Below are 16,864 nucleotides of genomic sequence, written 5' to 3'. Positions count from 1 at the left end.
ACAGAACCTCGCTGACCTACAGAACCTCGCTGACCTACAGAAACTCAATGACCTACAGAACCTCGCTGACCTACAGAACCTCGCTGACCTACAGAACCTCACTGACCTACAGAACCTCAATGACCCACAGAACCTCACTGACCTACAGAACCTCAATGACCTACAGAACCTCACTGACCTACAGAACCTCACTGACCTACACAAGGCGAGGTCAGTGAACAAGGCCAGACTGATTCTGGCAGATCCCGATCACCGCTCCATGGTGAGTTCAGGTGTCTTCCATCTGGACGCAGGTATCTGCTGCCCAGATGTAGAACGAACAGACCGAACAACTCATTCATCCCTGTAGAGATGAGGCTTCTCAACGAACAGTGATGATTTCTGTGCAGTTAATGTCTTAATGTCTTGTCTAGTCTGGATGTTTTGTGTCTACCGACTGTGAAACAAATTGCCTCTTGAGGATAATAAAGATTCTTGAACTGAGTGACTCTGCGTTCGCAGCAATAACTATAAAGCTCACAACACAGCTGATTGTCAAATAAATATTCAGGTCAGTTATCCATCCGACGACGCCTTCGTGTTGAGCTTTAGGCGGCTCACTGATCCAGTTTTCACACCAGGTTACTGAGTTTTACCTCTCAGAGCATCAATCACTCACACGCTGCTTTGTTGCCTGTGAGTCCACGTTATCGCTGAGGCATGAAATTAAGTTTAAAATAAAATCAAACTACAGAACACACAAAGCTTCACTGTCAAAAGGTATCGCTCAGCAGCAACATCAGTTATTATCTTTATTACTAAATTTAATTTGGCAGAATTAAGTACTGCGTGTTGGTCCGTCTCTGAAACAGTCCCAGTTATCATCGTTTGTCTCTGGGAAACTTTATTGCCCAACTTTGACGTCAAATCTGCAAATAAGTAAAGGTTCCTATAGCAACGAATAAAAAGATCCAACGTTAGGTTCTGTACATTTGCACATAAATGATGTACTCTCCATCTGATTAAACCCACTTTGGAAGCAAAAAACTAAGTTAGACTAAAAAGGACGCAGGGTGAAACCCAATCCGAGGCTTGTTGTGAGTCTGTGATGAATATTTCATCGTTGTCCTCGTCAGACGACACCAGTCGGGTCAGCATCGCCTTGGGAAAGTGACTTTACAAGTTAAAAACAACCTCTCGGTGTTCATATACATAAAAGTGTGTGTGACTTTAATCCCTGCTGCTGCTGCTCCAACAACGCCACAGCCTAATCTCAGATTAGGCCAATCTCACCCTGCTCAGTCCTCCAAACACACGACAGAGAGCGGGCCGTCGTCCAACGCACGACGCCAGAAAATACAGGAAAAAATGAACGCTTTCACACAAAGTGATGCTCGTTTATCCTGGGAGACGCAACATCCCCCACTTAAACCCAAACACAAGATAACACACACACACACACAGACACACACACACAGACACACACACAGACACACACACAGACAGACACACACACAGACAGAGGTGTTTCTTTCTATGAAGTAAATCATTTGATGACGTTACCGACAGGCTGGACAGATGCTGTGTGTTTGTGTGAGACAAAGAAAAAGACAATGAACTCCCAACAATTCACATTCCTGACATGACTCGCATAACTTGCTGTGCATGTGCATGTGCATGTGTCCCACTCACTGTATTTATGCATCACTTTCTAGTCTTCCCGACTGTTTTTTGGCTGTTTTCTTTATTCTTTGATTTACGCCTTAAACGTCGTTCAATGTTGCAACACTTTGTTGCATCTGTATGGTTTTTTTATATTTTAAAGTGCTTTATTAATAAAGTACTTTTACATAAGACACATTCACACACTGAAATGTGCAGATTAGGAGCAACTTGGTGGTCAGCGTCTTGCCCAAGGACACTTGGGTGCACAGCGGAGGAGCACCAACTCTTCTAAAGTCCAAGCAAGAACTTCAGCTGCTCTAAAGACCTAAAGAGTCGGAGCCCTCTCTAAAAACAACAAGCATCACGTGAATTCAATTCTAGACCGTTTTCTTTACGTGTTCTTACATCACAAAACTGAACCTGGATCAGCACTTTTCCTCACTTGCTCTTGTGCAAGACGGACACCTTTTTTCCCTCTCCCGTCCTCCTCCTGCTTTTCTGCTCTCTGCCTGTGTATCGGAGCTCCTGTTACACTTCCAAAACGAAAAACTACTGTCATGGATCTGGTGAGCTGGACTTTCAACGCAACCAATAAAATCTTTTCAACAAAGCAACAGGGTCCTGGAGAACCCTCATGCCCTGCTGAGATTCACGCGGCAGCATACGTCATGGATCCGTGGGGAGTTTGGAAGCTGATGTGTCTTTCCGTTTTGTCTCAGGAGGACGCCGAAGATGTTTATATAATTGGAATCTTGGAATCCTGATAGCAGGGTTTCTGCTTTTTGGCACCGGCAGATTCCCAGGTTATCGTCTATTAAAGAAGACAGTGGCAGCAGTTTCGGCCATGGCAAGACTGCCGAGCTTGTGTGAAGGTCTGGTTCGTGCTTCGAGTACTCAAAATCAGCTGATTTACGAGCTAAACCATAAGATGGAAGTGATTTGTGAGAAACGCAGGCCACCTGCATCTTCTGGAACTAATAAGCATGTTGGGGACGACCTTGGATGAGGCTCATAAGCACGGACCAGTAGAATGTCCACTAATCTGGCCATTCTGGATCGAAACTACCAGCAGAACTCAAGGCTGACGCGAAATAACAGTCTGACTGAAAAAAAATATATCAATTGTAGCTTATCTGAATCAGACTCCCCCGTTTGTCCTCGAAGCAGGCCGACTTATCAAATTTATCCTAGAATATGTGTAAACTGAGGAAAAGCTCTGTCTATGGAACACAGCGTTTTGCCTATGCGTCCGAATACGGCAACACTACGGCAAGCCGGCCGTAGTTAGCTTGTGGCTTCACTACTTAGCTCTCCAAGAAAAGACTTTAACGCCACTTATGCAAGTTTTCAACACAAAAAAGTAACAATTAAATCTGACAACTCTGATTTTACATCAGACACAGGTTAGCCGGTAGAATACAGATCTCTGTCGTAGGCTAAATGTCTATCGTTTCTACCGTGTACCGTACATATTGCGCATTCCTACTATGGATCATCTGGAAGTGCTTCGTGAACAAAAATCTCACCGTCTTGTCATCAAATGCATATGTGTCTATAAATGTGCTGCTGGTTGAGGTTTTTGATGTCTTAAATTGTGTCCTGATAAGGACATGGTGTGAAGAGATCTTTTTGTAATACCACTGTATCCATCCTCATGGCCTTTTCCCCTTTTCTATCTAAACATAATAAGGGGCCGCGCTTTCAGCAGCACTCTGCCCATCTTTCAGACGACTGTACGAACATAATCTCACTGTATTTCAGTGCAATGATACTAAGCTTTTTCTGATTGTAATTATTATTACTATTCTAATTATTATAATTCTGGCAGCAGCCAGCAGTAAATACATGTTAGAACAGCGAACAGATAAATATATCCCGTTTAAAATAGTGTTAAAAACATCTATAATCTGATGGTAAAGCTGCCTCCACAACACTGTTGCTATTGACAACCGGTCCAGAAACTCACTCCCTCTTCTTTTTATAGAACTCCTTCTTGAGATGTTTATTATTGATCAGGGACGTTTATGATGTCTGTATCTGCGCACTCCTGACACTTTTTATTTTTAGGCATTTATATATTTAGCGTCTACAGCCAGAGGCAAATAAATAAAACTTCTGCTTGTTCTTGCGTTTGTCCGTACGGTTAGCAAAATATCACGTGAATCACTGGAAGAACTTCACAGAACCTCTCAGAAAGTAGTCACTGAACTTTTGGAGGCAGTCCCATTCAAGATGGCCACCGCGGCCAGCCGACATTCGGCTCGAACTCGGTCAGTTTTACAGATCTGGAGCTAAAATTTTATGTGGTAGTAGCTGAGAGTCAAACCAAAATGGCTGGCACGTCATCGTTTCTCAACACAAGGGGATCTCAGATTAAATCTCTGGTGATGAACGTTCAGAGCGTTAGATCTCTAATGAAATCTTCTCATCTGTTCTCTGTATCTTACAGCAGACACTCGGCTCCGTTATGTGCCTCATAACGTGGAGACGGATCGATACAATCGCTGCTGTATAACCTGCGGGCACGAGGAGGAAGCTGCCGGGGTCATTACCCCGTCCTCTGAGGGTGCATCGCCCCCACAGCCAGTAGATCTGAATGTGGGTCAGTTCACACACACATGCAGGACAGAGCTGTTCCAGATGAGGGTGATGGATGGAAGGGAATCCAGGTCAAAGAGGAAATAAAAAAAGAGCCTAAAACACATTGCAGATATTTCTGCATTATATTAAAAGTCATATTCTGCATATCAAAGCTCTGCTCGTATGAGTTTATAGCATCGTCTATAAGGAACAATTAATTTGTTGTTCTTTGCTCTGAGACGGTTTGTTTAAACTGTAACTTATAGCTACACATCATCAACATAAAAACTTTATCCTGCACTTTATCAAATCGTGCAGTTTGGACGGGTTTACTCCGGCAGGTTTTCTAGATGTACTGATAAAAGATAAAGAACAGCAGGTATGCACTCAATGTAAACAAAGCCCTTAACTCAACAAATCTTGGTGTGAACGCGTACCGACACACTGATATGATCCGACTTCAAGAGCCCAAACAGCTCGTCCAGACGCCACCGTCGTGTACTTATTTTCAGAAACCTCGCAGCTTTAATACGTAAACAAACGCGCGTGGTAGTCACAAATTTAGCTTAAGTCTTAATAACACATCAACCGTTACGAGAAATAATTTGTACAGATTTTGTTAGTTTAATCTTTTTTTTTTTTTAACTGTCTCATGACGTGGTTAAATATTATATTTACACTTTGTAGAACTGCATTAGTTTATAGCCTCGAGTTTAGTTTTTTAACCATTTCCTGTCCATGTTTCCTAAAAGCTGAACATAAACTAAGCGCCACCTCAAAAACAGCTGACCACACTTGCATCGTAGCTAAAAGTGCAACGCGTCGTTCACGTTTTAAATGAAATTAAAAGTTTTCTTGTTAGTCCAAACAGTCAGTTGTGTTATTTGGGCAAAGCTGCAGAAATTCATTCAAATCTGCACAGAAACGTCCAAAACGTTCTGGAACATTTGTGTGTTTGTATAAAGAAAAACTATTGGCCTGTGCTGCTTTTTAACTTGGAAAAGAAAGAGTGGTTGAAAACTGCGACTGTAATTTGTGTAATCTTTAGGTAGCTGGGTGTTTATGACAACTTTTCACAGCATCTCTGCGTTGCCAGGGCGACGGCAGGGCGGTGCACCCCTGATGCAGCTCCATTTCTGCACAAAAAGAAGCAAAACATTCTGCACGCGCGTCTGTGTCTGAGGAACATTTTCACTAAAGACCCACTATCATCTCTCATTTCAGCTGCATATCTCAGCTGCATCCTAATGCAACTGGTTGTGATGGTAAAATCATCTTAAAACATTTCTTTACTGCCAGACCCCATGTCTGCAGGAGGCTTTGAAATAAGCTTTATTTGTTTTGATGGGGAAAAACACACTTCTCAGTATAAATGTGTAAAAAAAATAATAAAAAGACCTCTGCATGAAGAGAACATGATGTATTATTAAATGTGACGCATAAACATATCTCAAACCGTGCGTCCACATGTAGATTTTACACATTTTTAAACAATATTCCTGCATTTATTTCATAATTTTGTAGCATTTTGTCGTCTTTAAGAGGTATTTTGGTGGTTTATATGAGATGTATTAACAAACTGCTGCACCTGACGTTATGTTTTTATGACAGAAATATTCTGAAACGTGAAAACAAGATAAAATTGCACTTAAAGTCACCGTTTCCTCTTCGTTGACGGTGTTGATTATTCGTCTTTTGCAACGGGAGACGAAGAAACGCTGTGTCCATCATCGGACAGGATGATATTTAGCCCCCCTCCAAAAATAAATAAATAAATAAATTACCTGAAAACGGGTTCGGTTCGAGCCGAATCCTCCGGAGCTGCCAGGGCCGGATGCCCTCTTCCTCCTCGGCTTTATTCACCCACCAAACTGTGGAAACACTGTAGCTCCGTTTAGCTCCGACACTAAAAAACACGTATCCTCCGACCGACACCGAATGAGTGGGGGCGCGAGATGCTCGAGACCGAACCCCCTTAAAGAAATTTAAAAAATGTCGTCGGTTCAGACGTGAAGGCAGTTTAAAGCGGCAGGAGGAGGACCTTCATGTCGACTGACACGGGAGTGGTGCGACCGTTTAAGCTAGCGGCCGAAATGAACGGCTAACTTCCGTTTCCGCTTCAAAATAAAACTCCGATAGCGACGACCATCCGTTGTCTTCTACAAGCGCTTTCAAGATAAAAGCCTCGTAACGTTCGAAGAGTTTCCGGTCAAAACGTTCAAAATAAAAGCACCTTCATCGTTGTTCGGAGAGTTGTTTTTGAAAATACATAACTTTTTTTTTGTTGTTTTATGTTCCATACAGGCAAGAAATAGCATATTTAAAAGTATTTAAAGCCCGTACAATATCTAGATAAACTTATTGTAATTATGTAATAAATACATTTTTAAAAAAAAGAAAAAGTACACACACACACACGAAATCATTTTAGTAAAAAAATAACTCATGCATCAAAATGAAATGTGAAAATCCACTCAGGTATCTGAATATTAATTTTTAAGTTATCTTTATCAATCAATCAACCTTTATTTATACAGGTAAATCCCATTGAGCCTCGAGGACTCATTTACAAGAGAGACCTGATTTCAACAAATCAGGTCTTTATGTTTATGTCTTTATGTTATCTTTATGTTTATGTCTTAATATAAACATTACAATCAATTATTAATTAAAAAAAAATCTAAGTTGGAATTTTATTTATGTATATAAAACGTGTCATCAAAAAGTTGTGAATACTTATTGTTTGATGTAGTTTTGATAAGTATTTAGAAGAATTACTAATATTGGGCATTGTGTTTCCTGTTTATTTGTTGTTGTGTGGCGCTCTCTGCTGGATAACCCTCCAACTTTAGCTCTACAGCTAATAAATTAGATATAAGTGGATAAAAATGCCATAAACAACCTGTATAAATTGTTCTTCAAGTTTTATTCATGCTGTTTGAATTGCTTTAACTGTTTTATTATATTTGAGCAGTCTTTTCTCTGTCCATTTTCAATGATCAAAATTAAAATATATATATATTTTTTTAAGAGTTTTTCATTTCATATTAAGAAGTTCATTCAGTGTCCTCCTTCTTGAATCACCACCTTATCATGGTGGAGGAATTTGTGCACCTGAATGATCCTAGGAGCTGTTGGGGGCGATGGACCCTGGTCCCAAGACAGACTGGTCCTCGCTGACCGGCCAGACAAAGAGCGATTCAGATGGACAGAAAACAGTAAGGAGCTCAGTGTCCCTTGCCCGGATGTGGGTTGCCAGGGCCCGACCCTGGAGCCAGGCCTGGGGGAGGGGTTCGTCGGTGAGAGCCCGGAGACCGAGTCTTTACCCACCGGGCCCAGTCGGGCTCAGCGTGAACGATCAGCATGGGTTTGCCTTCTTGTGGGCCCACCGCCTGCAGGAGAGGTACAAGTCATGGTTAGTGGCCATGGCGCTCTAAATCTGGCTTGGGGGCCCGCTGCTACAGGCTGTTTGGTCCCTATAGCGGTGCAAGAATATGGTTCTCATTGCTGGTAGTAAGTTAGACCCCATCAGGGTGGGATTTGGACTCCATCAGGACTGCCCGTTGTCACCGATTCTGTTCATAACTTTTATGGACAGAATTTCTCGGTGCAGCCAGGGAGGGATTCTTGTTCGGTGGCCTCAGGATTCCATCTCTGCTTTTTGCAGATGATGTGGTCCTGATGGTGTCATCGGCTGAGATGAGAATCAGCACCTCCAAATCTGAGGCCGTGGTCCTCAGTCAGAAAAGGGTGGACTGTTCTCTTCAGGTCGAGGGTGAGGTTCTGACTCAAGTGGAGGAGTTCAAGTATCTCGGGGTTCACGAGTGAGGGAAGGAAGGAGCGTGATTGACAGATGGTGCAGCATCTGCAGTATTGCAGACTCTGTGCTGGTCCATTGGGAGCAGAGCTGTAAGGCAAAGCTCTCTGTTTACTGGTCGGTCTACGTTCCTGCCCTCACCTACGGTCATGAACTCTGGTTAGAGCAGTCGTCCTCCAATGCAAGAGTTGGGGGTTCGAATCCACCAGCAGACACATGCAGAAATGTCCCTGGGCAAGACACTGAACCCCTCATTGCCTCTGATGTGTGTCCCATCGGTATATGAATGTGATCTCAAAAGAAGTGATTTAGAATGATTTGTTCTATTATCTTTGTACAGATCTAGTATAGAGCTGTATGAACGGGTAAATGAGGCACAGATTGTTGTAAAGAGCTTTGAGTATCTCAATAAGATAGAAAGGTGCTATATAAGTACAGTCCGTTTACTTGTAAGGATGCTTCGTGGACACCTCCCTAGGGGGGTGCTACAGGCATGTCAGACTGGGAGGAGACCCTGGGGAAGACCCAGGGAAGACCCAGGACACCTTGGAGTCCTCGCAGAAGAACTGGAAGAGGCTGTGGAGAGAGATGTCTGGACCTCCCTGCTCAAGCTGCTGCCCCCGAGACCTGAGTCCAGAACAAGAGGAAGATGATGGATGGATGGATGGATGGATGGATGGATGGATGGATGGATGGATGGATGGATGGATGGATGGATGGATGGATGGATGGATGGAAGTTCACTCATAATAATGAGTTTTAGAGTTGAAAGTCTTAATCATGGGAGTGGTGGTGCAGAGGTTGGAGAAGGTGGGCCTGTGATCGGAAGATTGTCTGTTCAACTCTCAGCACCGACAACATCAAAATGTGGGTGGGAAAGGTGAAGCACCCACACCTGTCTCCGATCTCGTTTGCCCCACTCTGGGCCCTTGCAAGTACTCGGCCCTTGAGCAAGGCCCTTGACCCCCACCATCTGCTCCCCCAGGCGCCCTGTATGGCAGCTCTCTGCTCCACACAGAGGGCTGTGGTAGCTCGGTGTCTGCAGGACTTTGTGGGAGTTAATTTGCTGTGGAGCAGACGAAAAAATTAAATAAAATAATTGTAACTTTCAGATGCAACGATGACTTCAAAAGTCATAATATTTACCTTAAACCCCATAAAATTAACTTTAAAACGCAGAATCGCGACTTTTTTGTGGCATTAATGTTCTTCCACACATCCGGGCTTCCGTCCTTGTTTTTGAACTTTACTCCAATAAAACCCGAACTCAGACCCACTTCGCTCCACTGATCTGTTAAACTGACAGGACAGCAGAATGTCTCGCGCTGCGGAGAGACTCCGACTGATGATCAATCATCTCGATCGATCATCGGCTTCGATTGTATCCTTTATTTAGTTAAACCGCTGCTGCCTCGGGGCCAGGCTGGCTCTCCAGCCGGCAGCGGAGCTCCAGGCACCGGGCAGCGGTCTGGACCCCGGACCCACAGGAACCGGCCCTGACGGTTTATAAAAACTTATAAAAAACTTTATAACCTATTCTTATAGTCTATAACTCTCTATAACTCTTAAGTTGTTCTGCTGTTTTATCTCTGCGGGTGTTTTTGTTGGATAAGCTAGTTAGCATGTTAGCTAACTGCGCAGCTAACGGTTTGGTTCAGCCTGAAGGCGTTTAACTTTATAACATACTTGTAACTATTTTTATTGGCTTTTTTTGTCTCTCTTTTGTCGTAAAACATTCAAGACTTAAAAACATAACTATTCAGTTTTATATAAAGTTCTAAAAATAGGTAAACACAACCAGCTGAGCAACATCTGTAAGCACTTCCGGTTTTATTAGTCAGGAGGAACACAGAGGTGCTGATAATCAAACCTTTGATTAAGTTCAGATCTTTTAAAGTAGGGATCCCTGGAGAGGATATAAACAAATATTTTAAGGAGTTCTCTGAAGGGGAAGAAACACAAAGACAAAGAGTGGATTGCTGTTGCCTCAAATCCCCTCAAAGTTTTAGCATTTCATGCAAGTGCTGTTTTGGTAACCTTTACACCGCTGCTGATTTGGCATTACATCGATATGTTCCTGCAGGTCCCACGCTGCACAAGAGGAGCTACAGCTACTATTTGCAAAACCGATGGCGATGTAAACGTTTATTGAGAAACTATTCATCCACTTTGAGCCGACAGGTTTGTTTCTGTTCAGAGAGGGACGTCCAGTGGTCCGATATGACGTCTGTGAAATGTTCTGAAGGCTGCAGGTGCTGCTGGACATCTAACTGAAGAAGGTCGGGTCATTTTGAAAACGTACCAACAGTCAAACACGGTGGTGGAGGGGTGATGACCTGGGCCGACAGCTGATGGTTGCACCAAACTGGGTCATGACGCAACAGAACAATGACCCCGACTCAGCAGCTAATCTACAAAATAAAAGCAAAGTCCAGACGAAGCGTCGAAGCAGCTGAGAATAAAACACAAAATCACAATTATTGTTCTGAAGGCGGCGTCTTTGTACGTAGTTTTTCCACTCGGAAAAACTTTATTTATGTTTATTAACGTTATGGCTTATTTGGAAACGAAGCAATGCTAAAATATCGTGTCTAAGGTTTACAGTTGGTACGTAGAGTTTTACTCTGCGTCCACGCCGTGCTCCTTCTTATCAGGTTTGTTCATAACCGACCGACATCAGATCTGTGAGGCGGCATCTGCTCACGCCGTCACCTCCGGCCCCCTGCAGAGACTGAGGTACCACCTCACCTGAAGGTTCATGACGAGTTTCTGTTAAAAATAAATAAAAAAATCAGTCGTTGCTTCCAGTGTCAGTAAAAGTTCAGTTATTTGTTATCTAATCGGAGACGTTTCTTTCACTGTATTTGCAACATCGTACCATGCTCCAGATGATACTCGTTCAAAGTTTGTGATTTAATGCGAACAGTTGTTTCTGTCACTGTTTGGGACAGGTACTCTTCTGATACGGGCGTGCTGACCCCAGAGCAGCGGCTCTTCTACGAGGAGAACGGCTTCCTCGTCATCAGGGATCTGGTGTCTGACGAGGACATCCAGAGGTTCAGGTACGCACTTCGTACTCCGAGTGAAACCAGGTTGTTTGAAAAGTGAACCACGTTGTGCACCTCCGTTTTCAGGAAGGAGTTCGAACGGATTTGTCGGGGAGAAGTGAAGGTTCCCGGCCTGATCGTGATGCGGGACGTGGCGATCGCCAAGTCCGAGTTCGTTCCGGACCAGAGAGCCGTTTCCAAACTGCAGGACTTTCAGGAGAGCCCCGAACTGTTTCGTTACTGCTCGTTACCGCAGGTAGAGCAACATGCCGGTGTTTTTAATCGTGTTGGAGAAGCACTGTTATACGGCTGAACGCTGAGTCATCATCTTTTACACACGGCTAAACGCTGAGTCATCATCTTTCACACTGTTGTTTTGCTGTTTGTTATTTTCCTTTATGCTGTTTGTCCTCTGCATACTTTCTGCTATTTTAGCTGTTGATCTGTCAAAACGTTCAGCTCGTTCAGGAGATGGATGCTGTCACTTTTGGTTTTTGTAACTTCTACATTTTTTAAAATACTTAACTTTATTTGCAAATTTTTTCCACCTAGAAATACACAGAAATCTCTTCAGTTCCTTCAGAAATGTTCTCTTTTAAAATTCGGCTTCAGCTATTGGCTCTGTTTATGTCTTCTTAAGCTACACTTAGCTTTAAACTACCATTTTGCTAATACTACTAGCCTTTTCCTAGTTTTAGCTAACATTCCTTTACACTTAGCTTTGAGCCAACTTTTGTTATTTTTAGCAACCCTCTTGCTAATTTAGCTTTTAGCTTGCTTTTAGCTATTTTGAGCTTTTAATTGCCCTTTTGCAACTTTTAGCTAGCATTTTGCTATTTTTATACTAGCCTTTCTGACTAATAGCTAGTTTTACTGGTTTTAGCTAGCATTTTTCTTCTTTTAGCTTTTAGACAGTGTTCTGCCTCATTTAGCTTTAGCATCACAACTTTAGCTTCTTGAGTAATTTTCAGCAAATTCAGCACAGTGTTCACTCTGCTTCTGTCTTTAGTTTTAGCTGAACTGTTTATAAAGTGCCGACTGAATAAAGTTCGGTTGCTAACAGAGCTCACTGACATCGGAGACGTTACGTAAACGTTCAGATAAACATTATTTACAGAGAAGAGAACGATCTGTTTGCTGCTTTGGGTCTTTAAACCTGACTAACAGAAGCCGGTTCCCCTCTGGTTCAGATCCTGCGGTACGTGGAGAGTTTCACTGGACCCAACATCATGGCCATGCACACCATGCTGATCAACAAACCTCCTGATGCAGGTCAGAGCAGTCTGGTACTTACAGGATCATGTGAGAAGAGCTGAAGGCTACAAGAAGCAAAGCACTAGCTGAAAGATGCAGAGCACTACACTAGCTTTTACCTAGCATTTGGCTACTTTTATAACAAAGTGCTAGGTTAAAGTACCAACTACTAGCTAAATGTAGCAAAATAATAGCTAAAACTGATTTAGCAAAAGAATAACAAGAAGCTAAAAGTTACAAAAGGCTAGCTAAAAGCTAATAGAAGTGAAACACTATCTAAAAAGTAAAAGAGCATAACATTGTGCTAACTTAAAGCTAAAAGTTTTAAAACACCAAATGATAGCCTAAAGAAGCAAATAGTTAGCTCATGGAAGAAAACACTTGTCAAAAGCTAAAAGATGCAAAACACTAGACTAGCCAAAAGTAACGCAAGGTCTAGGTAAAAGTACCAACTACTAGCTAAATGTAGCAAAAGACTATCTAAAACTGAACTTTGCAAAGGAATAACAAGAAGCTAAAAGTCACAAAAGGCTAGCTAAAAAGTAAAAAAGCAGAACAGTGTGCTAGCTAAAAGCTAAAAGTATCAAAACACTAAACTAAACCTATAACCTAAAGTAACAAATAGCTAGCCAACAGAAGGAAAACACTAGTTAAAAGCTAAAAGCTGTAGAACGCTAGGCTAGCTAAAAGTAACCAACACTATGTTAAACATAGCAAAAGACTAGCTAAAACTGAACTTAGCAAAAGAATAACAGTAAACTAAAAGTTGCAAAAAGCTAGCTAAAAGCTTATAAGGAGCGAAACACTAGCTAAAACGTAAAAAAAAGAAAAAGAAAAAAAAAGCAGAACATTTAACTAGCTTAAAGCTAGAAGTATCAAAATGAAAGCCTAAAGTAGCAAATAGCTAGCTAGTGGAAGGAAAACACTAGTCAAAAGCTAAAAGTAGCAGAACAGTAGCTAAACATAGCAAATGGCTAGCTACAAATAGCAGAATGGTAGCTAAAATGAGCACAAAACAAAAACTGTTAGTTTGCTGAAGCAAATTTCAGAAAGAACGCTTCCGAAAGAATTCAAAAGATCTTAAAGCATTTCTACGGAGAAAATATTTGTAAATAAAAATTTGAAAAGTACAAAAGCTACAAAAGTCAGAGCGCCCATCTCCTGATTGAGCTGAAAGTTTTCATCAATGAACGGCTAAAATAAAAGGGTGTAGAAGTAAAAGATTTAAAATGAAGTATAAAAGATAAAAAGAACAAGAAAAAACAGAGTGAATGCGTCAAATTTAATTTGTTTTTGTGTTTTAATGTTTGGGCAGTGAAGTGATGCTCACGTCTCCTGTCGCTCCAGGTAAGAAGACGTCTCGACACCCGATGCACCAGGATCTGCATTACTTCCCGTTCCGCCCATCGGATCGGATCGTCTGCGCCTGGACGGCGATGGAGAGAGTGAACAGGCAGAACGGCTGCCTGGTCGTCCTGCCAGGAAGTCACGAGCGCTCCCTGCAGGAGCACGACTACCCCGACTGGGAGGTGCAGAAAAACACAGACGGAACGCCGTTAGAGTCCCGAGTGTATCCTCTGTCTGAGCACTGCGCGTGTCCGCAGGACGGGGTGAACAAGATGTACCACGGAGTGAGAAACTACGACCCGGATCACCCCAGGGTGCACGTGGAGATGGAGAAGGGCGACACGGTCTTCTTCCACCCGCTGCTCATCCACGGCTCCGGCATGAACCAGACGCACGGCTTCCGCAAGGTACCGCAACTCCCAGAATCCACCTGTGTCACGCTGTTTGTCTGTACTTTTAAGGCTCAAACAAAACGTCTAACAGGGCCTGGATTAAAGGAGCAGTTCAGACTTTTTGAAGCAGGGTTCTGTGGTGAGGAATAAGAACAATTAATATCTTACCTGCTGCACATACCTCTTTGGAACGCATCAGTTTAGAGAAATAGAGCTAACAAGCTAACAGTTAGCCCAAGATGTTAGGCAAAACAAATACAATGTGTGTGTGTGTGTGTGTGTGTGTGTGTGCCCTCCAGGCCATCTCCTGCCACTACGCCAGCGGTGATTGTTACTACATCGACGTGAAAGGAACCACGCAGGAAAACATTGAGAACGAGGTGAAAGAGATCGTAAAGAGGAAGCACGGCGTCGACGACGTCGCCTTCAAGGTCAGGAACGTTTGAGCTCGCTTTTATTACTGTTTACGTTTTTACCCACGATCTCAGCCCGACGAAACAACCGAGCCGATTTACGCGCCGCACGTTACACGCTCAGCACGACGAGCGGTCTGGTCCAGAGCCACAGCGCTGATGTCAGTGAAGGCAGCCGAAGTGGAAGCACCGACTGTGAGGCGGCTCTTCCTGCACGTCAATTAAAAACTAAAAGGCTGCACTTACATCATCCATGTGTTTAACTTAGGAGTGATTAAAGGTGACAAAGTAGGCGGGACTTGTGACTTTATTTAAACATCCAAGCTATTTAAATGAAACTTACTGGATGTTAAGCAGTAATAACAACAACAGCCGAATTAGCTCATGGTTTATTATTTAGATGCAGCAAATCGAACATTAACTGTTTCTGTCATCAGCTACATTTAACTCGATGTGAGACTGCAGAGCAGCGTGATTCTGCGTGCTTACGGGCCTTGAGATGAAGGAAACTAGATTTTAGTATTTTCCCTGTTCTGGATAAATATGAAAAAAGAAAATGTGGGACAAACATTCAACATTTTCCGTTCAACTAGAAAGGCTCCTGCTTTTTCAGGGCGGTGCTGCTCGAGTCAACAATCTTTAAATCTGAGACTCTCAGCTGGACTGAGGTTCAGAGTTTAACTAGATCACTCCAGGACCTTCATCTGGTTCTCCTTCCTTCGTTGTCCGGCTGGAAGGTGGACTTTGGTCCCAGTCTCGGGTCTCTGGAAAGACTCAAACGCAAGAATTTATCTGCATTTTGCTCCATCCATCTTTTCTTTGAACTCTGACCAGTTTCTCAGTCCCTGCTGGTGAAAAGCATCCCCATATCATGATGTTACCACCACCGTGCTTCCTCACTATAGGGATGGTGTTCTCGGCTTGGTGAGGTGTTTGGTTTGCACCTTGATGACAAAAAGTCACGTTTCCTTCTTACACCTGTTTGTGGAGTCTCCCGTACGCTTTTCTTTTGTCAAATTATCGTAGAAACAATCTGCCCCGCAACCCACAAGGATTTATCTTCCTGACCGTCACCTCGTAGCTTCATCTGGATGTTTTAAAACTCAGATTAACATCAACCATTTGTGGAAAAACTGTCGATCAGCTGCCTCATCTTGAGCCTGAAGTGTTAGGGAGTACAGGAGCCAAACAGATTTCATCTCCTGTTTGGTCTGACTGATGTGAATCTGGTCCAACTTGACATTAGATCAACGGCTCATCAAGCTCAAGAACATTTTTCCTATAAATAAAACGAAAGAAATTCAATTCCAAGAAACAAAACAGTATGAACTTACAGTATAACTTGTAACTCCACAGGATAGCTGGGCCTTCAGGGGCCGCCTGGTGCAGGGAGAGAGGAAAACTCTGTGAAGAAGCACCGATGGGACAAGAAAAACTTCATCTATCAAGCTTTCAAGTCAACGTGGAAAATGAAAAGATTATAATCCAGGACATAAACTTTTGAAATGATCGATTTTAGTGTAAAAATAACTAAAAATCATTGTGTGTCAAAAAGAGATCGAGTGAAATGGTAAAGATGACGCAGAGGAGAAAGAAAAATCAAAGTTTCTGTAGATCTAGAGGTAATTAAAACCAAGTGAGGCCTTGATCCTAACATAAGTGTTATGCTCAATTAAAATTGTATATGATTTAAATGTTTTATGAGCGCTTGTATGTTTATGAGGAAATATATTTTTTAAATTTAATAATTTATTAACATTAATAATAAAACCAAGAATGACTGAATACAGCTTTTTGCTTTTATTCTTCGTACACAAACATTCATCTTCTGACTGATGACACAAAATCTGTTTTAGTTTTAAATCTTCATCATAATGATGCTGTAGATTATCAAATATTTCATAACTATATATATATTTATATTCAAACTCACTACAATGGTATTTTATGACAATAAATGGTAATGAACTGATTATTCATTCAAAACAAGTTAATTTGTATTTGCAAAAATAATTTCTGCTTTGTCCTGGTGTGGCTTTAGGAAGTTCATTGACAATCAGTATTTGACCTCAGCAAATCACTGTATAAGATTGTTTACAAGATTAAGATGGGTGACAAACTGATAAGTACATCTATGGATCATCAGCATACATGAGTGAAAAGATACATTGTGTAATGATGAACGTAAGTGAGAGCATATACTACAAACTAAATGGACAAGGACCGAGAACGAACCCTTGTGGAACGCCAAATGCAACTCTGAACCAGTTGAGAAGGGAACTTCCTAAACGCAAACAGTGCTCAAGATGCTGAAGAACTACAAGATCAACTGAATCAAAAGCTCTGCTGAGGTTAAAAACCACCAGATTA

At 42.2% G+C, this 16,864-nt stretch overlaps 2 protein-coding genes across 2 annotated transcripts in view; one reads left to right on the top strand and one right to left on the bottom strand.

Annotated features, from left to right (window-relative positions):
- Positions 1-6,283, bottom strand: part of cdk17 (cyclin-dependent kinase 17) — a 53,342-nt gene extending 47,059 nt beyond the window's left edge. Inside the window, exon 1 of the mRNA XM_037695857.1 lies at positions 6,009-6,283. The gene's annotated coding sequence lies outside the window, so the exon portion shown is untranslated. The remainder of the gene's footprint in view (positions 1-6,008) is intronic.
- A 3,073-nt stretch (positions 6,284-9,356) lies between these two features.
- phyh (phytanoyl-CoA 2-hydroxylase) lies at positions 9,357-16,261 on the top strand. The gene is made up of 9 exons (XM_037696132.1): positions 9,357-9,422; positions 10,722-10,777; positions 10,993-11,103; positions 11,176-11,344; positions 12,279-12,360; positions 13,690-13,871; positions 13,947-14,096; positions 14,381-14,512; positions 15,851-16,261. Exons 1-9 carry the CDS (start codon positions 9,357-9,359, stop codon positions 15,902-15,904), a joined length of 1,002 nt encoding a protein of 333 aa, XP_037552060.1. The 3' UTR covers positions 15,905-16,261.
- Positions 16,262-16,864: the final 603 nt, after the last annotated feature.

Source organism: Nematolebias whitei, chromosome 22 (genome assembly GCF_014905685.2).
Source record: "Nematolebias whitei isolate Nwh7 chromosome 22, NemWhi1, whole genome shotgun sequence".
NCBI classification, from domain to species: domain Eukaryota; kingdom Metazoa; phylum Chordata; class Actinopteri; order Cyprinodontiformes; family Rivulidae; genus Nematolebias; species Nematolebias whitei.
This window is presented reverse-complemented; position numbering and strand designations above follow the sequence as displayed.

Bases quoted from the DNA above. Each gene is read 5' to 3' on its own strand.
- phyh (XM_037696132.1), top strand. From the start codon at position 9,357: ATGTCTCGCGCTGCGGAGAGACTCCGACTGATGATCAATCATCTCGAT. The intron at 11,104-11,175 runs GTACGCACTTCG...CTCCGTTTTCAG, and splicing joins GAGGACATCCAGAGGTTCAG to GAAGGAGTTCGAACGGATTT. The intron at 12,361-13,689 runs GTCAGAGCAGTC...CTGTCGCTCCAG, and splicing joins CAACAAACCTCCTGATGCAG to GTAAGAAGACGTCTCGACAC.